Source organism: Pongo pygmaeus, chromosome 15 (assembly GCF_028885625.2).
Source record: "Pongo pygmaeus isolate AG05252 chromosome 15, NHGRI_mPonPyg2-v2.0_pri, whole genome shotgun sequence".
NCBI classification, from domain to species: domain Eukaryota; kingdom Metazoa; phylum Chordata; class Mammalia; order Primates; family Hominidae; genus Pongo; species Pongo pygmaeus.
In genome coordinates, this window is record NC_072388.2 from 66700594 (window position 1) to 66723301 (window position 22708).

Sequence of the window (22708 nt, forward strand, 5' to 3'; positions counted from 1 at the left end):
AAATGGAGGTCCTTCTTCTCAAGGGAGATGCAGGCCAAAAATTAGGATACGGTGGGCTAAATTATAAGACAGAAGTATGCATAAGAGATCAGAGAGCAAAGAATGAGCAAAGGCTTTTTCGCAAACATAATAATCTGAAACCAAGCCTTTTTTTTTGAGACAGTCTCCCTCTGTCGCCCAGGCTGGAGTGCAATGGAGCTATCTCGGCTCACTGCAACCTCCGCCTCCTGGGTTTAAGCGATTCTCCTGCCTCAGCCTCACTGAGTAGCTGGGATTTACAGGCGCGTGCCACCACACCCGGCTAATTTTTGTATTTTTAATAGAGACAGGGTTTTACCATGTTGGCCAGGCTGGGCTCGAACTCCTGACCTCAGGTGATCCGCCCACCTCGGCCTCCCAAAGTGCTGGGATTACAGGCGTGAGCCACCGTTCCCGGCCTGAAACCAACTATTAAAGTTACGGCTTACTAGGTTTCCTCACCACAGCTGCCTTATACCAAGCCTTTTGTTTGGTTTCCCTGGTGTGCTTTCAATCACAGACTCTCAGCTTTCCTCAGTATGTGTGTTTCAGGTTTAGTAATTTCATTCAGCATTTCCCAAACTATTTAATCACCAAAGGGTAGTGAAAAGAGCAAATTAAAACAAACAGAACGTTTTCTTGAACGTTCGATTGTCCTCAATTCCTGAGAAAACTAACATGCCTCTCTGGCCTATTAAGGTTTTTTTTTTTTTGAGGCAATGTGTGGCTCCTCTCACCTCAGCCTCCCAAGCAGCTGGGATCATAGGTGCCTGCCACCACGTCCGGCTAATTTTTGTATGTTTAGTAGAGGCGGGGTTTCGCCATGTTGGCCAGGCTGGTTTCAAAATCCTGAGCTCAAGTGATCTGCCCGCCTCAGCATCCCAAATTGAAACCTCCTTTGCAAAATTATAACTGAGGAAATTATGACAGTGAAAGAAATCAGACCTAATCGACTCTATGTTGCTTCTAACCGTTAAGCCGTCCTTGTTCATTCCTAGGCATAGGCTGAACTAACTTTGGGAAGGAATTCAGTTTATGGTTTGACTCTGAAACAAAATTGATAACAGCCCTTTCTGAAAAGACCCACTTCTGCCTGGGGACCAATCTGCCTTTGCAGGACAAACAAATTAGCTACAAGATTAGAAATTACAGTTTAGGGGTTATGCAGCCTCTGGCTCCAAGAGTCTGAACCTCCCCAAATTGCTTCTGGGGGTGACATCACTATTGTAAGCCCTAAGATCAGTGCTTGAGATATTTTGCAGACCCTGCACTCGATGGATCAGCTGACTCCACTCAGACCAGTAATCTGGCCCAACCAGTTTTGCCATCACACCCAGGAACAGAAAACATTAAGAAAACCTCACTTCGACCCCTTATGATTCCGCCTCCAACCTGACCAATCAGCACTCCCCACTTCCTAAGCCCCTACCAGCCCAATTATTGGTAAAAACTCCGATCCCCAAATGCTCGGGACAACTGATTTGAGTAATAATAAAACTCTAGTCTTCCGCACAGCTGGCTCTGCTTGAATTACTCTTTCTCCATTGCAATTCCCCTGTCCTGATAAATCGGTTCTGTCTAGGCAGCCGGCAAGGTGAACCCACCGGGCAGTTTCAAAAGTGCTGGGATTACAGGCATGAGCCACCGCGCCCGGCCTATTTTTTGTATTTTTTGTAGAGGCGGAGGGGTGGGGGAGAGTGTCTCACTATACTGCCAAGGCTGGTCTCGAACTCCCGGGCTCAAGTGATCCTCCCGCCTCGGTCTCCCAAAGTGCTGAAATTACAGGCTTAAGCCACTGCGCCTGACCCCTTTAAGCCATTTTGAAAAGTGATGATACACGAAAAAAATATTTCTAGGGCCGAGAGCGGTGGCTCACGCCTGTAATCCCAGCGCTTTGGGAGGCGGGCGGATCACGAGGTCAGGAAATCGAGACCATCCTGGCTAACACGGTGAAACCCCGTCTCTACTAAAAATATAAAGAAATTAGCCGGGCGTGGTGGTGGGCGCCTGTAGTCCCAGCTACTAGGGAGGTTGAGGCAGGAGAATGGCGTGAACCCGGGAGGTGGAGCTTGCAGTGAGCCGAGATCGCGCCACTGCGCTCCAGCCTGGGCGACAGAGCGAGACCCCGTCTCAAAAAAAAAAAAAGAAAAATTTCCAAACAGGGTGTTCCCTTGTTTCACATTCTCTTTGGTAATGATCCTCCAACATATTTTGATAATCACTATATTGAGAAACTGCTTCAGATTCGATCTGTTAGGCTGATCACCATATTAACTACAATTCCCAGCAAGCCGCGGAGCCAACCTGGGCCTCTGCCGGCCTCTGACTGGATACAGTAGCCATAACGACGACCCAATCAGTGCTTCGGTTGTTGCTTTGCGGCGTTTTCCGCGGGGAAACTGTGTAAAGGGTGGGGAAACTTGAAAGTTGGATGCTGCAGACCCGGTACTGGAAAGTTTCATGTGGGGTGCCGTTGTGGGCAAGTGGGGTTCGCTCATTATTTCTTGCTCCTTCCCTAGGCCCGTGGGTTTCGATATTGGGGGAGCGGAGATTTTCTCTTGGGTGCTGGTCACGTCCCCTTAAGACGGGATCGTCACTAAGAACCCCGCTGTGAATTGGGGGAGCTTCGGGCCTTCTTTTGGTGGGGAATGCTTGGAAGCTGCTCATTGTTGGAAAAAGCTTTTTTTAGGGGATTCTGGGTGATGTTTCCGCCTGTTGATGCCCATCTTCCTCCCCAGCCCCTTCCCGCTTCAGGCAGCCTGTCATTAGGGGAAGTTGAGGGACTGTCCCACTTCAGGTGGTGTTGGAGAGCGTGGAATCTGGAGTCCGGTCCCTGGATTCGAATGCGAGCTTCACACCAATTGTCAGCTGTTTAACTTTGCCCAAGTTTCTCAACTAGTTGCCTCAGTATCCTTATCTGTAAAGTGAGGTAAAATATCCGAAGCCTTTGGAACAGTGTGGCACGTAATAAGGGCTCAATAAATATTAGCTAATATTGTTCCTAAACAGTTGTTGAACATCTAACATGAAGAATTTTCTTTTCTTGGTGGTAAGGAGGACAGGTTCATTCTCCAGGGTTGACCGTCTCCCCTCATGTGCAATACACATACGTGCGTTCGCGCACACATACGCCACAGGAATTTACGTGCTCCGGTGGCGGCAAACAAACTTGCAAGCCATAATAGTATTTTGATAAGATTATCGAATAGATATGTACGAAGTTGATGAGAACATTGGAGAGGAAAAGACTTGACTCTGGGGAAGGTTTTGTGGAGGGAAGTCAGGGAGACAGGATGCGTGACCTACCAATACACATACCATGTGGCTGGAGGGCAGATCGTGAGAGTCACTACATGATGATTGCTGACCTTAAGTACTATGTGCCAGGCACTCCCCGAGTCCTTTAACCTCCACTACAGTCATATGAAGTAGTAAATTCATATGACTGTAAAACAAGGGTTTTAAGGAAATTAAGACACTGAGAGGTGAAGTAACTGCCAGGAAGGATAGGAACTGAACGTTGCAATGTGATGTATGAGTGAGAAGGAAGCGAGGGACCAATTTTTGATGTTTCTCTATGCTACCCTAAGAAGTTTGGAATTTATCCTGTGGTCGACCAGTCCCATGGGAAGTGTTAAAGGATAAGCGTGACTTTTTAGGAAGCTACTCAGGGCAGGATTGTGACACTGATCTGACTTTTGCAGGCGAATTTGGGGCTTCTTCCTGTCTGCTCCCATAGCACTTTTAAATAGCAATTTTAATACTTACTGCATGGCTGTAGTTATTTGTGTGTACCACTCTTTTCATCTCGACTATGAGTATTCAAAGGGGAGGGAATATGCTTTAATGATTCTTGTACCCCAGACCTCAGCAGGGTGTGTATTTAAATGCCTGTGGAAAGAGTAAATTAAGGAACAAATGAATGGAGTGGTCAGAAACAATATGCAATAGTCCAGGCAAGTGATGGGAGTGGCCCTATAAGGCAGAAATGGCAGAATTGGTTGTTGTTAAAGTCCCTGTAGTTTAGAATTTATAGTTTTTTGTTTGTTTGTTTTTTGTTTTTGATAGGGTCTCAGTCTGTTCCCCAGGCTAGAGTGCAGTGGCATGATCACAGCTCACTGCAGGCTCGACCTCCTGGGCTCAGGTGATCCTCTCATCTCAGCCTCCTGGGTAGCTAGGACTACTACAGGTGTGCAGCACAATGCCCAGCTAATTTTTGTATTTTTTTGTAGAGACAGGTTCTCTCTATGTTGCCCAGGCTGGTCGCAAACTCCTGGGCTCAAGCAATTTGCCTGCCTTGTCCTCCCAAAGTGCTGGGATTATAGGCGTGAGCCACCTCGTGTGGCCTATAGTTCTTTTCTTTCTTCTTCTTCTTTTTTTTTTAAATTGAATTTATCAGTCTAAATGATGTCATTACCTGAAACTACCTGATCTGAAAAGACACTAGGCAATGTTATAGCAGGTATCACTTGGTTTTCTACCGGGGGAAACAAGTCAATGCTAACAAATTCCCATAGAGAGAAATAAGGAGGATGTATTTTGTGTTTGTGAGAGGTGTGTATGTATGTATATTGTGTGTGTGTGAGAGACAGAGAGATTGATTCAGTCTGATTCAGAGAATTTAAGTGTTAAATAGAAATTTGGGCCATGGTATTGGAAATAAACAGATATGTACATTGTCAGTATACATATATTTTCATTCCAAAATGTTACTTCTTTTCTGATAACTATATTACTTTATTCCTTGGATCCATGAAGAGTTCCTGTTTCAGTTCTTTCCAGAGGATACTTCTTTACCATCTCAATGAGATATACAGCTTCTCCTGTGTGTGTATTAAGAGACTCACAGTAATTCTTTTTTAGCTCTGTGAAGATAAATCTTTCATGAGCCTCACTTACCCCTAGCAACGTACAATAGTAAAATTTAACTGCTTGTGAGAATATAAGCAACTAGTGTAATAAAGAACATTTTGGGCTGGGCCTGATCGCTCATGCCTGTAATCTCAGCACTTTAGGAGGTCAAGGCGAGAGGATCATTTGAGCCCAGGAGTTCGAGACCAGCTTGGGCAACATGGCAAAACCCTGTCTCCACAAAAAATACAAAAATTGGACAGGCATGGTGGCAACCCTGTCTCTACAAAAAATACAAAAATTAGCCAGACATGGTGGTGCACACTTGCGGTCCCAGCTACTTGGGAGGCTGAGGTAGGAGGATTGCTTGAGCCCAGGAGAGGGAGGTTGCAGTGAGCCGAGATCGAGCCACTGCACTCCAGCTGGGGTGACACAGCCAGACCTCTCTCTGTCTCTCTCTCTCTCTCTCTACATATATATATATATATTTAAAAAGAACATTTTAATACTGCAGTGATAAAATCTCATTTGATTCAGAAGGTGTGTTCTGACTCCTAGAAAAAGGAAGAGTTAAACATGATTATGGACTTGCAGTAGAGTATAATGGTTAAGAGGATAGGTTTCAGAATCAGACTGCCTGGGTTCAAATTCTGGATCAGTCATTTATGTTTTCTGGTGACAATGGACTAGCTAACTTTTCCAGGCTTTAGTTTTCTCATATGTAGAAAAGGGGCTAATAATCTACTTTCCTTCTAGGGCTATTGAGAAGATTAAATGTGATAATTTAGATAAGTTTTGGAACAGTGCCTGGTATGTGGTAGGTGCTCAATAAATATACTTATTGCTGTTACAGTGCAATGTAAATTGTTACAGTGCAATAGACTTTCTAGTAGTTCTGTTTGGAAATATGCCTTGAAAGTTAATTACATTTCCAAATAAAATTTAGACATGCATTGAACATTTTAAGGTGCTCTACAAATGTGAAGTGGTACTATATTCATGTAGTAAATATCAAATAATTGTGTGAAATTATATTTGAGGTTGCCTTGTTTCTCTGTGTGCCTGTTTGACGAACAAATGTCTCTCCTATTTAAAACATTTAAAAAGGTTCTATAGCATTCCTTTATCAGTAATATTTTTAACACAATATGTTTCATTTTGCATATGGAGAAACTTGAGGAATTTTTAATTTTGTTTTGGATAGCCTATTCACTATCACTTATGTTATATTCTGTTGTTTTTTTCATGGTTCTTCTTTTCTTTGCTGGATCTGGAGGCATGGGTAGCAAGAAACTAAAACGAGTGGGTTTATCACAAGAGCTGTGTGACCGTCTGAGTAGACATCAGATCCTTACCTGTCAGGTAAATTTTATTTAACATTTTTATTGAGAAGTTTTATGCACAAGTTAACTTTATACCTTAATACCTCTTAAACTTGAAATATGAAAATGTAGGCTTACAAAAAAAAAAGATAAATGCTGGTGCTTTTCCATAGGCTAATTGTAAATATCAAGCCTCCTTGGATGCATTTCCAATTGCGATTTCATTTACCCAAATTTAGTATTTTTGCATTTTGAGGGGAGAGTGGTCATGGCATAAGGTGAAGTAACAGCTTTACTGTTTTATAGTTACATGAGAAATATGACTCAAATGAGGAGATACTATTCAACATGTATCATTTCTCTTAAAAGCAAAAGAAATTAATAGACCATTTTCTTGTTGATGGAGCATGAGAAATATATAGAGCAGATCTTGCATTTTTAAGCAAGGTGGTGAAGCAAGTCCTCCTTAGCAGGGTAAATAAGATTTAAAGGTTTTGGTTGGTTGTTTTTGTTCTTTGTTGTTTTTGAGACTAGGTTCTCATGTTGCCCCAGCTGATCTTAAACTCCTGGCCTTAAGCAATCCTCCAGCCTCAACTCCCAGCTAGCTGAGATTACAGGCACACACCACTGTGCCTGGCTAGATTTAAGGTTTTATCTTAGGATTTTATCCTTTTTTTGTTTGTTTGTTTAGAGTCAGTGTCTCACTCTGTTGCCCAGGCTGGAGTACAGTGGTGCCATCTCAGCTCACTGCAACCTCCTCCTCCCCAGTTCAAGTGATTCTCCTGCTTCCACCTCCTGAGTAGCTGGGTTTACAGGCACATGCCACCACGCCTGGCTAATTTTTGGATTTTTAGTAGAAACGGGGTTTCACCATGTTGGCCAGGCTAGTCTCAAATTCCTGATCTCAAGTGATCTGCCTCCCTCAGCCTCCCAAAGTGCTGGCATTACAGACATGAGCCACCATGCCTGGCCTGATTTTATCTTTAATAAGACATGTTCACAGAGCATTCTGCAATTTTTTTTTTTTTGAATTGCTTTCTGTGTTAAAGATAACATCGGTTCCTTTGTTATACATTTAATTATTCGCATATTTATACTCGGAAACATTCTTAAAAGTATGAAATTTGTTATTTGATCCTATAGTCAGTTTCATTCTTTTTCAACTATGAAATATTATCTCTGAGTGAACTTCTAGCTTAGAAAGAAACTCTTTCGGCTGGGCACGATGGCTCACACCTGTAATCCCAGCACTTTGGGAGGCCGAGGTGGGCAGATCATGAGGTCAGGAGTTCGAGACCAGCCTGGCTAATAGGTGAAATCCTGTTTCTACTAAAAATGAAAAAAAATTAGCCAGGCATGGTAGTGAGTGCCTGTAGTCCCAGCTACTCAGGAGTCTGAGGCAGTAGAATCGCTTGAACCCGGAAGGTGGAGGTTGCAGTGAGCCGAGATCGTGCCACTGCACTCCAGCCTGGGTGACAGAGCAAAACTCTTGTCTCAAAAAAAAAAAAAAAAAGAAAGAAACTCTTTCAACCTGACACTTTCTGGGCATATATTTATACCCAGATTCTTTTTGGCACAAGTGTAGCGCTCATACACACCTGGATTGGATGCTGGTGCTACGTGATATTATTTGGTGTATCCTCTGGTATATGCCAACTAAACAGGATAATTAGAAGATAAGTTTGTGTCATTACAACTTTTAGTTAAGGCATATTTATGGGGAAAATACTACAATGAATGTATAAATCTTTGATCTGCGATAAATTGTACTTTTGTCTACATAGGCAGTATCAATTGAAGGTTTCCTTTTAACTCTAGTATCTTTGTTACACATATATGTTTAAAATACTCTCTTTATGTTTCTTTAGGACTTTTTATGTCTTTCCCCACTGGAGCTTATGAGGGTGACTGGTCTGAGTTATCGAGGTGTCCATGAACTTCTATGTATGGTCAGCAGGGCCTGTGCCCCAAAGATGCAAACGGTATATTTATATTTTATTATGATTTGATTATGAATGATTCCTCATCTCATTAAACATGTTTTTTTAGGGATGAGGCACATGCAGAAATAGAGATGAGTACCTCAAAAATACTGAGTTTTCTACCATAGAAGTTAGTTCTCTAAGGAAAATACATGTGAAATTTTTTTTTTTTCTTTTTTGAGACGCTCTGTTGCCCAGGCTGGAGTGCAGTTGCACGATCTCGGCTCACTGTAGCCTCTGCCTCCTGGGTTCAAGTGATTCTCCTGCCTCAGCCTCCTGAGTAGCTAGGATTACAGGCACGGTGCCACCAAGCCAGCTTATTTTTATATTATTAGTAGAGATGGGATTTCACCTTATTGGCCAGGCTGGTCTCAAACTTCTGACCTCAAGTGATCTGCTCACGTCGAACTCCCAAAGTCCTGGGATTACAGGCATGAGCCACCGTGCCTAGCCTATATGTGAAAAATTTATGTAGTTTATAAACTCATGGGAGATAATTTCTAAATATAGGAATTAGGGAGCAACAGAAAGTTTTTATTTTTTTTCTGTAGCCAATAGCAGTAGTTCAAAAGATCATCTTTCTCTGATTGATTAGGTAGTATTTGAGGGCCTCATTGTTAACTTATAATCTTAATTTTAGAATGCCCCTTTCTTTGATATACTGACCTTTACCATCATCACTTGCTCTAGATCATAAAGTACACATAATTGTACTTATACTTGCTTATTGATTGTATAAAAGGTAATTAAAAATTTATCCTTTTAAGAAAATTTGAAGTCTTTTACAAAACCCCTCATCAAATTGTGCATTTTTTCAGACTTTTTGTCATGACTGTAGCTTTTCAAAATGTAGATTTGGAGCATGATAGAAATATCTTGTTTTCTCACAGTAAGAGTTTCCTAAAATTCTGTTCAGTGCTTTGCAAATGTATTTATTTATGTGGACTGTAAGTTTCTTACCTTACTACCTTATATTGAAATTTACTGAACACTGAACAATGAAGTACAATTCTCTGAAGAAGGGGAGAAGGAAGGAATGTTAGTGTCATTGGAAACTTCTAAAAACAATGAACAGATATTTGAACAACAGATATTTTCTTTCTTTCTTTTTTTTTTTGAGATGAGGTCTGGCTCTATTGCTCTGGCTGGGATATAGTGGTATGATCTCGACTCAGTGCAGCCTCTGCCTCCTGGGCTCAGGCCATCCTCCCACCTCAGCCTCCCGAGTGGCTGGGACTGCAGGTGCACACCACCATCCCCAACTAAGTTTTGTGTTTTTTGTAGAGATGGGGTTTTGCCACATAGCCTAGACTGTTCTTGAACTTATGAGCTCAGGTGATCCTCCCGCCTCGGCCTCTCCAAGTGCTGGGATTACAGGCATCAGCCACTGTGCCCGGCCAAACAACAGATATTTTCTTTTGTTCAGATTTAGCTTGTGATCTGAGGAAAATATTTTAAAGACAGGGTAGTCAGAAGGAGAATCAGAATTGGAGTTAGAAATTGGCATTAGTCTTATCTTTATCATTGATTTCATTGCTTGAACAGCTTTCTTTGTTTTATGGGAGAAAACAGAAGTTAAAATACTATGCAATGATTCTGTGACTAGATTCAAATTAACTTATTATTTTGAAGGTTGTAAAGCACCAGAAAAACCTTTAATTTGTCATCTGTCATTCTAATTGGTCAATATCCATGGCATATTTCCCATTAATAAATAGAGAGCATGGTCCCGAAATTCAACTTTAATTTCTACTTCCATCACTACCTTCAGCTGCCATCTTAATACAATTCCAAATACAGTTCAAGAAGCCATCTTTCTCCTATGGTTTACATTCATTCTTGTAGCATTCCTTATATTTCAGCACTGCCTTAAACACTGGCTTAGTTTTTTTTTTTTTTCCAACTTTTATTGTAAGTTCCAGGGTACATGTGCAGGATGGGCAGGTTTGTTACATAGGTAAATGTGTGCCATGGTGGTTTGCTGTACAGATCATCCTATCACCTAGGTATTAAGCTCAGCATCCGTTAGCTATTCTTCCTGAAGCTCTCCCTCTCCCCCACAACCTCCAACAGGCCCCAGTGTGTGTTGTTCCCTTCCATGTGTCCATGTGTTCTCATCGTTCAGCTCCCGCTTATAAGTGAGAACACACAGTTTTTGGTTTTCTGTTCTTGCATTAATTTGCTGAGGATGATGGCTTCCAGCTCCATCCATGTCCCTGCAAAGGACATAATCTCATTCCTTTTTATGGCTGCATAGTATTCCATCGGGTATACGTACCACATTTTCTTTATTCAGTCTATCATTGATGGGCATTTGGGTTGATTTCATGTCTTTGCTATTGTGAATAGTGCTGCAATGAACATATGTGTGCATGTATATTTATAATAGAATGATTTGTATTCCTTTGGGTATATACCCAGTAATGGCATTGCTGGGTCAAATGGTATTTCTGCCTCTAGGTCTTTGAGGAATTGCCACACTGTCTTCCACGATGGTTGAATTAATTTACACTCCCACCAACAGTGTAAAAGCATTCCTGTTAGTCTGCAACCTTGCCAGCATCTGTTGTTTCTTGACTTTTTAGTAATTGCCATTCTGATTGGTGTGAGATGGTATCTCATTGTGGTTTTGATGTGCATTTCTCTAATGATCAGTGATGTTGAGCTCTTTTTTTTTGTTTGTTGGCTGCATGAATGTCTTCTTTTGAAAAGTATCTGTTCGTGTTCTTAGCACACTTTTTAATGGGGTTTTTTTTTTTTTTTTCCTTGTAAATTTGTTTAAGTTCCTTATAGAGTCTGGATATTAGACCTTTGTCAGATGGATAGATCGAAAAAATTTTCTCCCATTTTCTACCATGATAGTTTCTTTTGCTATGCAGAAGCTCTTTAGTTTAATTAGATCCCATTTGTCAATTTTGCTTTTGTTCCAATTGCTTTTGGCATTTTCGTCATGATATCTTTGCTTGTGCCTATGTTCTGAATGGTATTGCCTAGATTTTCTTCTAGGTTTTGTTTTTTTCCCCTATAGTTTTGGGTTTTACATTCAAGTCTTTAATCCATTTTGAGTCAATTGTTGTGTAAAGTATAAGGAAGGGGTCCAGTTTCAGTTTCCTGCATATGGCTAGCCAGTTCTCCCAGCATCATTTGTTAAAGAGGGAATCCTTTCCCCATTGCTTGTTTTTGTCAGGTTTGTTGAAGATCAGATGGTTGTAGGTGTGCGGTCTTACTTCTGAGTTCTTTATTCTGTTCCATTGGTCTATGTGTCTGTTTTTGTATCAGTACCATGCTGTTTTGGTTACTAGAGTCTTGTAGTATAGTTTGAAATTGGGTAGCATGATGCCTGCAGCTTCATTCTTTTTGCTTAGGATTGTCTTGGCTATACAGGCTCCTTTTTGGTTTCATATGAATTTTAAAATAGCTTTTTAAAATTCTATGAAGAATGTCAATGGTAGTTTAATGGGAATAGCATTGAATCTATAAATTACTTTGGGCAATATGGCCATTTTCATGATATTGATTCTTCCTATCCATGAGTGTGGAATGTTTTTCCATTTGTTTGTGTCCTCTCTGATTTCTTGGAGCAGTGGTTTGTAGTTCTCCTTGAAGAGGTCCTTCACGTCCTTTGTTAGCTGTATTGCTAGGTACTTTCTTCTCTTTTTTTTTTTTTTTTTTGAGACAGAGTCTTGCTCTGTCGCCGAGGCTGGAGTGCAGTGGCGCAGTCTCGGCTCACTGCAAGCTCCGCCTCCCGGGTTCACGCCATTCTCCTGCCTCAGCCTCCCGAGTTGCTGGGACTACAGGCGCCCGCCTCCATGCCCGGCTAATTTTTTTGTATTTTTAGTAGAGACGGGGTTTCACCGTGTTAGCCAGGATGGTCTCAATCTCCTGACCTCATGATCCGCTTGCCTCGGCCTCCCAAAGTGCTGGGATTACAGGCGTGAGCCACCGCGCCCGGCCCGGTATTTTATTTTCTTTGTAGCAATTGTAAATGGGAGTTCATTCATAATTTTGCTCTCTGCTTGCCTGTTGTTGGTGCATTGGCTTAGTTTTAGTTCATTTCTTCAGGAAATTTTTTTTTGCTCATTTATTCAATCTTTATTCTTTTGACCTGTATTTACTGAATGTCAAGCATGTATTAGGTACTTTGTCAGGCACTGAGGCTATCATGGTGAACAAGTTTATACAGTCCAGCCCTCTTGTAGTTTACAGTCTAGTGGGGGAAGCCAGACATTAAAATATTAATTCAGAAATAATTAGTTAATTATAATAGTGCTAAATCCTATCAAGGAAAAGCATAAGGGACTTTGAAACTTTATAATAAGGGACATTACTTAGTTTGGAGGTCAGGATGGCCCTTCCAAGGAAGCAATACTTTAGCTAAAACATGAAAGATGAATTGGTGAGAGATAGGCAAAGGAGCTGGGAAGGGAAATGGGCAGGGAAGAGTTATTGGGCATTGGGTATAACAGATGCAAAGGCCCTGGGAAGAGAAGGAGAATGGGGCTTGCATGAGTGGAACATAACAGCGAAGAAGAGAGTGGTAAGAGATGAAGCCAGAGAAGTAAGCAGCAGTCAGATTATTAGGCTTTGATTTGGACTTTATTCCAAGAGCAATGGAAACTCATAAAAGGGTATACTGTAATGTGTGTATTAAAAAAAATCAGTCTTGGACATGGACAAGTGATTGAAAAGAAGCAAGAAAATATTCATGAAGATTAGTTAGGTACCTATTACTGTATTCCAAACAAAAAGTGATGGTGACTTATATTATTAATGCAGACTTATATTATTGTGTTGATTAATATGAGAGATATTTAGGAGGGATAATTATTTAGGAGGGATAATTTTTTTTTTTCAGATAGAGTCTCGCTCTATTGCCCAGGCTGGAGTGCAGTGGTGCGATCTTGGCTCACTGCAGTCTCCACTTTCTGGGTTCCAGCAATTCTTGTGCCTAAGTCTCCTCAGTAGCTGGGACTACAGACACGCACCATCACACCCGGCTAATTTTTGTATTTTTAGTAGAGATGGGGTTTTGCCATTGTCCAGGCTGGTCTCAAACTGCTGGCCTCAAGCAATCCACCCACCTCAGCCTCCCAATGTGCCGGGATTACAGATGTGAGCCACTGTGCTGAGCCTAGGAGAGAGAATTAATGGGATTTGGTGATTGTTTGGCTGAGGTGGTGGTGAAGTATAGCAAAATGTCAGAGATGATTCCCTGACTTTTGCTTTGAGAAACTGAGTGGTACCATTTCCTGAGATCAGGAATACTGGAAGAGGAGCAGGTTTGAGGGAGGCAGATCATACATTCAATTTAGTACTTGTGTAATTTTTTTTTTTTTTTTTGAGATGGAGTTTTGCTCTTGTCACCCAGGCTGGAGTGCAATGGCGAGATCTTGGCTCAGGCTCCCAGGTTCAAGTGATTCTCCTGCGTTAGCCTCCCGAGTAGCTGAGATTACAGGCACCCACCACCATGCCCAGTTAATTTTTTATATTTTTAGTAGAGACAGGGTTTCAGCATGTTGGCCAGGCTGGTCTCGAACTCATGACCTCAGGTGATCCACCTGCCTCAGCCTCCCAAAGTGCTGGGATTACAGGCGTGAACCACCACCCCCGGCCAGTACTTGTCTAATTTAAGATGTTTATAAAACATTTAGTGAAGATGGGAAGTAGGCAGTTAAATATATGGACCTGGACCTTGAAGGCGAGGCATGCACGTGGGAGTCATTGGTGTAAATATGATAGTTAAAGCTATCGGAATGGATGAGTGATTGCCTATAAAGTGCATACAGTAAGACGATAAGTGTACTTAGCCTGAAACCTGAGTGATGCCAACAGTTACAGGTCAGATTAGATGATAATGAGTCTGAGAAGAAGCAGCCACCAAAGTAGAAGAAAAATTGATAGTGTCATATCACAAAACTCTTCTTTGTCTCATTTATATACATACTACTTTTCTGAAGTTTTGTTCTGTTAGTTCATTTTATTCCTTTTTTTGAGACGGAGTTTTGCTCTTGTTGCCCAGGCTGGAGTGCAGTGGCACGATCTTGGCTCACTGCAACCTCCACCTCCCGGGTTCAAGTGATGATCCTGCCTCAGCCTCCTGAGTAGCTGGGATTACAGGCATGTGCTACCATGCCCGGCTAATTTATTTTTTTTTGTATTTTTAGTAGAAATGGGGTTTCTCCATGTTCGTCAGGCTGGTCTTGAACTCTCGACCTCAGGTGATATGCCCGCCTCGGCCTCCCAAAATGCTGGGATTACAGGCGTGAGCCACCGCGGCCAGCCGATTATTCTTTTTTTGACTTACCGAATCTATTATTCTAGAAATTACACTTAAAATTGCAAGTGAAGTGCTTTAATTTTGACAGATTGGGCTGCCTTTGCATGTTTGAGAAAGTATCCCCACATGCGTCCACGTTGCCTGATGATAGGTTATAGACAAAAATGTCTATGTAAGGATGCCGACTAAAATATTTCTTATATCAAAAAATTGGAAACAATAATAATAGTAAGGAAGGAGATAAATTGTATTACATTTATGTTAGGGAATATTACGTAGGCACTAAAATCTTTGAAAAATATTTATTTATGTATTTATTTTTATAGAGACAGGGTCTTGCTGTGATGCCCAGGCTGGTCTTGAAATCCTGGCTGCAAGTGATCCTCCTGCCTTAGCCTCCCAAAGTGCTGGGATTACAGGCATGAGCCATCATGCCCAGCCAATAATTTTTAATAACAGGAGAAATGCCCAGGATATAAATGCTTAGTGAAAAAAGCAGGCTACAAAATTGTATATAGTATACATGCCAATTTTATTAAAATGACCGTTATAAAGGTATTTGGTGTATATTGTTAATAATGGTTATCTCAGGATTGTGGAATTTTTTACTGACTTCTGTTTTCTTTAACTTTTTTTTTTTCTTTCCATATTTGCTTTAGGTAAGTTATGTTCTTTAGGAAAAAAGCAACAACAGTTCTTGTTTGTCCCCTTGCAGTAATATCTGGCAAATCTCTAAGTCTCAGTATTTTTACCATTTGCGAAATGGAGATAATTATACCTGTGTGTAAATGAAATAATGTATGTAAAGTACTTAATACAGCACATAGTAGACGTGCAACAAATGTTCATTAGCTTCCTGTCCTTGCCTTTTCCTTACTGTTCGTGATTCCTGAAACGCAGCAATATCTAAGAGGGGCTGATGTTATTTGCTCCATATCCTAGCATAGCGATTGGACAGTGCTCTGGAGCAGGCAAAACTAAACTGAAATGTAAAGCAGACCATTAACAAAGGGAGGTTGTCAAAAGCCCTTAAAAGAATAAAAGGAACATTAGAAAATAAACATCTTTTAAAAATCAGGTAAAATTTTAATATTCCAGAAGATTAATAAAAGTAATTTAAAAAACAATTTTCCTTATAGAGTATTAACTTTTGTAGTTCTAAATACATCCGAATGATCAAAACCAACAAATGAAATCACCAGAATTCTTTGTATAATTTCTTGTGGACAAACACAACACCAAGGATAAGAAAGGAGAATTTCGGGCCAGGTGCAGTGGCTCACACCTGTAATCCCAGCACTTTGGGAGGCCGAGGCGGTCAGGTCACTTGAGGGCGGGAGTTCGAGACCAGCCTGGCCAACATGGCAAAACCCCATCTCTACTAAAAATGCAAAAATTAGCCGGGTATGGTGGCAGGCACCTGTAATCCCAGTTACTTGGGAGGCTGAGGCAGGAGAATTGCTTTAACCCAGGAAGTGGAGGTTGTAGTGAGCTGAGATCGCATCACTGCACTCCAGCCCGGGTGACAGAGTGAGACTCTGTCTTGAACAAAGAAAAGGAGAATTTCAGAACTGTATTATATTGGAAAAACTTCAGATATGTAGTGTTTCTCCCCTTGTTCACAGGGAATATGTTTCAAGACCCTCAGTGGATGTTTGAAAATTTGGATAGTACTGAACTATATGTATACTACGTTTTTTGGATCTGATAACTGAGATGATAACTGAGATACTGACTAATGGGCAGGGAGTGTCTACGGTGTGTATACACTTGGCAAAGGGATGATTCACATCCAGGTGGGATGATGTGAGATTTCACCATGCTACTCAGAGCTGTGTGCAATTTAAAACTTACGAATTATTTCTGGAATTATCCATTTAATATTTTCAGATCAATGTTGACCAGGGGTAACTGAAACATGGGAAGTGAAACCGTGGATAAGGGGGACTGTTGTACTGTGTACCTGGCTTTAGATATAGTTGCTAGTACCAAAAGTTTTTATCCCCACTACTGTTACCTTCTTCTAGCTACCATTATTTTTCTTTGGAATGACTGTAATGTCTTCCTGACAGATCTCCCAGCTTCAAGCTGTTCTTCACAAACTAATCTGAGTATGTCTTTGAAATTATAATTTGTTGTATTAGTTTCCTGTGGCAGTTCTAATACAAATCACACCCTGGGTGGCTTCAGACAACAGAAATTTATTCTCTTACAGTTTTGGAGTTCAGAGGTTCAAAATTAAGGTGTAGGCAGAGCTGCATTCTCTCCAGAGGTTCTAGGGGATTATCCGTTCCTTTCCTCTTTCAGCTTTTGGTGGCCATTAGCATTCCTTGGCTTGTGGCTGCTTCTCTCTCTATACCATCTTCACATAACCTTTTCCTGTGTGTATTGAATTCCCTCTGCCTCTCTTTTATTAGTGTGGGTATTTAGGGTCCATCTGGATAATCCATGATTATCCCTTCATCTCAAGGTCTTTAAGTTAATCACATCTGCAAACACCCATTTTGCAAATAATGTAATATTCACAGACAGGTTCTGGAGATTTGATTTGGATATCCAGGGGTGGGGATGGGGGGTCATTTCTCAGCCTATCACACCTTCCTTCACACTGTTCTTCACAAACGAACCCAAGTTTGAAATAACTTGTTCATGCCACTCCTTTTTGCATCTTCAACAGGGCTGTTTATGGTTAGGCCCCTACTTACTTCTCTAGCCTCATTGCTTGCTGTGCTGCACCCACACTCCATCTTTCAGCCATTCTAAATGAACTGTATATTTACAGTTTGTGTTAGTCCCTGTTTCCTCTCTTGCTTCTTGACCTTTCTTTGTACATTTTGTCCTCTTTGGCAGGAATAGTCACATTTCCTTTGCTTACCTAACAGCTCTTTCAGATTTTAGCTCAGGCATCCAGCAATTCCATTAAGTTTCCAAAATCTGTATCAGTTATACTTTCCCTATTACAATATCTCTTATTAATTGTGTTGTAATTGCCTGGTTTCTAGTCCTAATTTCATAGTCCCTGGTTGACTTCACAAGACTGTGAGGGCAGCGTCTCTTTCTGTTAGGTCATATCCCCGTAATCTAGCACAGTCCCTGGCACAGAGTAAATATTTGTTGAACAAATAAATAATAGAAGGGAAAAGGATGGATTAGGGTTAAAGTTGCTAAAATTTAGAGAATTAAAGTTGGTTTATGTTTTTGAATATATATAGAGGTTGAAAAAAAACTTAATCATTTTCTTGTTCAGGCTTATGGGATAAAAGCACAAAGGGCTGCTGATTTCTCACCAGCGTTCTTATCTACTACCCTTTCTGCTTTGGACGAAGCCCTGCATGGTGGTGTGGCTTGTGGATCCCTCACAGAGGTAAAGGAAAAATTTTTCATACCTTCTTCCATTGACCTATAATCTTCAGAGCTAGGGAAAAAGTTTAGTTAAAAAACATAAATTATTTCTGGAACAGTAATCTGAAATAAATTATAAGTACTTCAAGGATATGGTTCTCCACTCAGTACTTAGTGTGGTTGTTCTGCAAACAGAGATGTTAAAAACAAAATCCTTGCTGACTGATTAAAATCTACTTAGGTTGCTATTTCATTGAATTAACTTAGAAAGTGATAAATATTGCTGGGTGTGTTTATATATGTGTTTTATATATAATGCATACGTATATGTTATATATACATATATACATGCATACATATATTTATATGTACACACATGTCACATATGTAATATATACACATGTCATATATGTAATATGTATGCACGTAAATAACATTATACATTTTTTATATATGATTATATCATGCCTATAATCCCAGCACTTTGAGCAACAAGGCAAGACCCTGTCTTTACCCCAAAAAAAAAAAAAACGAAAAAACAAACAAACCAGAAACCATTTAGCCATATGTGGTGGTGCATGCTTATGGTCCTAGCTACTCAGGAGGCTGACCTTGAGCCAGGGAGGTCAAGGCTGCAGTGAGCCATGGTCACACCACTGCATTCCAGCCTGGGTGACAGAGCAAGACCCTGTCTCAAAAAAAAGAAAGTGGTAAATATTATGAAATAATATTATGAAACAATTGGGGGAATTAAAAAAGGATCACTCCTTATAAATTAGGAAGGACAATTTAAACTTTTATTAACATATGGAAAAATTATAGTATTAAACTAAAGTGAGCTGTTTTTACTTTCTGTTATAGATAAAATTTCTTCTAGGAAGTGATAGGTTATTGGATTAGTTAATACTGTTGCATAACAAATTATCCCAAAACTAAGTGGCTTAAAACAATAAACATTGGTTATTTCTTAGTTTCTTTGCGAGTGGCTTAGCTCAGCATTGTTGGTGAGGGATGCAGTCATCTGAAGCTTGGTAGGGGCTGTAGGATCTGTTTCTGAGGGGCCCACTTACATGACTGGCAAATGAGTGCTGGTGGTTGGCAGGAGGCCACAGTGCTTCCCCAGGTAGGCTCTCCACAGGCTTCTTGAGTCTTATGACATGATGGCTGACTTCTCCCAGGTGAGTGGTCTCGAAGAAGGCAAGATGGAAGTGGTGATATCTTTGGCAACCTCGCTGTGGAAGTTACACACCACTACTTCTGCCACTTTTCGTCATTAGAAGTGAGTCATTAAGTCAAGCCTACATTTAAGGAAAGGGAAATTAGCCTCTACTTTTTTTTTTTTTTTTTTGAGACAGAGTCTTGCTCTGTTGCCCAGGCTGAAGTGCAGTGGCACAATCTTGGCTTACTGCAACCTCTGCCTCCCAGGTTCAGGTGAGTAGCTGGGATTGCAGGCACACATCACCATACCTGGCTAATTTTTTGTATTTTTACTAGAGATGGGGCTTCACCATGTTGTCCAGGCTAGTCTCGAACTCCTGACCTCAGGTGATCCACCCATCTGGGCCTCCCAAAGTGCTGGGATTACAGGTGTGAGCCACTACACCTGGCCAACCTTTTGAAGGAAGAAGTGTCAGGAATTTGAGGGCATTTTAAAGCCACTGCAGTTATTTTCCTTGAAAACTGCTTGCAATGTGGTGACTTGATAGACAATGTTTATCAGTGCACTCCTGAGGACCTCTTGCTTGAAAGTTCTAGGGGCATAAATACTTTCAGGAAACTTCTAAACAAGAACAGATTATTTTCTTACATTCTGATAGTCATAATTTGACTGGATTTTTTTTCCTTGGAGATAGAGACCCTGTTTTAGGTACTATATTTTATTTCCTGTCTTCCAAGAGAGATTTAAAGATTTATATGAACTACGCCTAGCAGATGCCTATTAAATAGTTGGTAAATAAACGAGTGAATTTGTTATTAATAAAAATACACACACACACACACACACACACACACACACACACACACACACACACACACACACACACACACACACACACACACACACACACACACACACACACACACACACACACACACACACACACACACACACACACACACACACACACACACACACACACACACACACCTTCTTTTGGAATATACTGCCACCAGGTGGTGCCAGAATCATATGATTTTACATAAACTTTTTGGGCTGAAGTTCCACTTGCTTAAATGAGGTTTATTACAATGTGATCCACAGTCGTAAACTTACTTATTTAAATAGCAAAAACATTGAACTTAAGGAAGATTAACTGGGAAATTCTTTTTACTTTTTAAATTTTAGAATAATTTTTAATACTTTTTCACTTAGCTTTTATTAATTATTTTTTAAAATCCAAACAGAAGTTACAAGCCTTTTAGGTGTTTTGTTGTTATCTAATTGGCTGACTTGGAATAGGAATATAAATACTTTGACTCTTTAGTGGGGGCAAATTCTCTCCTTTCTATTCTAGCTACAGGTAGCTTCTTCAATCTTTTTTGTTTTTTGTTTTTCAACTGAGTACAGGGAGTATATCAATTTATCTTCAAACAAAGAGTTTTTTTTGCTTTTATTACAATTTTTAATTGATACAATAATTGTATATATTTATGGGGTACAGTTTGATATTTTGATATGTGTGTACAATGTATAATGATCAAATCAGGGTAATCGGCATATCCATCACTTCAAGCATTTATCATTTTTTTTGTGTGTTGGGAACATCCAAAAGCCCCTCTTCTAGCTATTTGAAAATATATAATAAATTGTTGTAAATTATAGTTTCCCTAAAGTGCTATAGAAAACTAAGACTTATTCCTCCTATCTTGCTATAATTTATAACTGCTAACCAACCTTTCGCTGTCTCCCTCTAACCATCTCAGCCTCTAGTAACCACTATTCTACTCTCCACTTCTATGAGATCAATTTTTTTAGCTTCTACATATGAGTGAGAACATACAAGGTTTGTCTTTCTGTGTCTGACATTTTACTCAACATAATGACCTTCAATTCCATCCATGTTGTTGCAGATGACAGAATCTCATTCTTTTTTATGGCTGAAATAGTACTCCATTGCGTGTATGTACCACATACTTATCCATTTGTCTGTTGATGGACACTTAGGTTGATTCCATCTCTTGGGTACTGTGAATAGTGCTGCAATAAAAATGGGAGTGTAGATTGACATACTGATTTCATACTGTGTATCATACATGCACATGCACATACACACATGTGGAGGTAAGAGAGAGCTAGCAAAACGATAAAGTAAATTGGGCAAAATGTTAACAGTGGGTGGATGTGGGAAAAGAATGCATATATATATTCTGTATTTTGTTTTTATTTATTTTTAATTTATTTTTATTTTAAATTAAAAAAAAAGATACATGGTCTAGCTGTGTCACCTAGGCTGGAGTGCAGTGGCACAACCATAGCTCACTGCAGCTTCAAACTCCTGGGCTGAAATGATCCTCCTTCCTCAGCCTCCCAAGTAGCTAGGACTACAGGTGTGCACCATCATGCCTGGCTAATTTTTTAAATCTTTTGTAGAGAGGAGGGCTTGCTATGTTGCCCAGACTGGTCTTGAACTCCTGACCTCAAGTGATCCCTTCTGCCCTGGCCTCCCAAAGTGTTGGGGTTACAGGTGTGAGCTACTGCGCCTGGCCTTCTGTTTTTATTAATACCATTTTCCTGTAAGTTTAAAATTATTTCTAGATAAAAAAGTAAAAAAAAGAACCTGTGATGTTTGCTGTAAGTAGATATCCTTGATCAGAAATAAGGAACTGTCCTTCATTTCCTAGCTAAAATACTAATTTGGTGTTACATTTTATCAAAAACTTTTTTTCTGCATTGATTGAAATGATTGTATTATTTCTTCTTTGGTCTAATAGCGTGGTGAGAAACATTTAACAGATTTTTCTGATGTTAAACTACTATTGCATTTTTGGAACAAGTTCAAGTTGGTCATGATATATTATCTTTTTTTATAAACTGTTGGATTCAGTTTGTTAATATTTAAGATTTTTCAATATTTAGGATGGATATTGAGCTGTAATTTTCCTTTTAGTAGTGTCTTTGTCTGAATTAGTATTTATCTTATACTAGTTTGGTAGAATGGATTATGGAATATCTCTTTTTTTAATATTCTGCAATAGTTTGCATATGATGGGAATTATTTGTTCCTTGAAGATTTGGTAGAACTTTTCTGAAAAATTGTCTGGTCTTGATATTTTTCATTCTGAGAAGATTTTTTAAAAATTCAATTCCTTTAATGATTATAGGACTAATCAGGTTTTCTATTTCTTCTTGATTAGTTTCAGTGAATGAGATTTTTAGGAATTTGTCCATTTTCTTTATGTTTTCAAATTTATTATAATAAAGTTATTCATTATAATCTTCCAGCTCTTAAATCTGGTTTTACATGTGGTTTTTGTCCCCCTTTCCATTTCTGATATTACTTACTTTGTTTTATTTCTCCCTCTCTTTTAAAAAAAATCTTGTCAGAAGTTTGAGTATGTATGTCATCGTTTTAAAGAACTCTGCATTTTGTTGTTCTTTGTTGGTCCTCTCTATTATTTCTTCATCTTCTACCTCCTTTATTTCTGCCATTTTCTTATTATCTCCTTTTATTTAATTTTTTTGTGGGGTTATTCTTTTTTTCTAACTTCTTAAATTAGATATTTAATCTATTAATTTTCAGTTTTTCTTTTTACTCTGACCTTTTAAGACTGAATTTTTCTTGAAGTATTCTATTTTGATATATAGTATTTACATTCTGTTCTAAAAGTATTTAAACATTCCCATCACAATTGCTTCTTTGACTCATGTATCATTTGGAATTTTAAAATATCGAAATTACTTAATTAAAAAGATT

General features: G+C 39.7%; 1 protein-coding gene across 24 annotated transcripts in view; it reads left to right on the forward strand.

Moving 5' to 3' along the window:
- Nucleotides 1–2373: 2373 nt before the first annotated feature.
- The window catches only part of RAD51B (RAD51 paralog B), a 794823-nt gene continuing 774488 nt past the window's right edge, over nucleotides 2374–22708 (forward strand). For 9 of the 24 annotated variants that reach the window (XM_063651714.1, XM_063651712.1, XM_063651721.1 and 6 more), the window contains exons 1-4: nucleotides 2447–2501; nucleotides 6146–6231; nucleotides 8060–8173; nucleotides 17698–17814. In XM_063651714.1, coding sequence (XP_063507784.1) covers nucleotides 2450–2501; nucleotides 6146–6231; nucleotides 8060–8173; nucleotides 17698–17814 — 369 coding nt within the window. In that variant the 5' untranslated portion in view covers nucleotides 2447–2449. Of the gene's footprint in view, nucleotides 2502–6145; nucleotides 6232–8059; nucleotides 8174–17697; nucleotides 17815–22708 lie in introns of all 24 variants that reach the window. The other 15 variants (XM_054449781.2, XM_063651717.1, XM_063651722.1 and 12 more) reach the window with 4 other exon arrangements.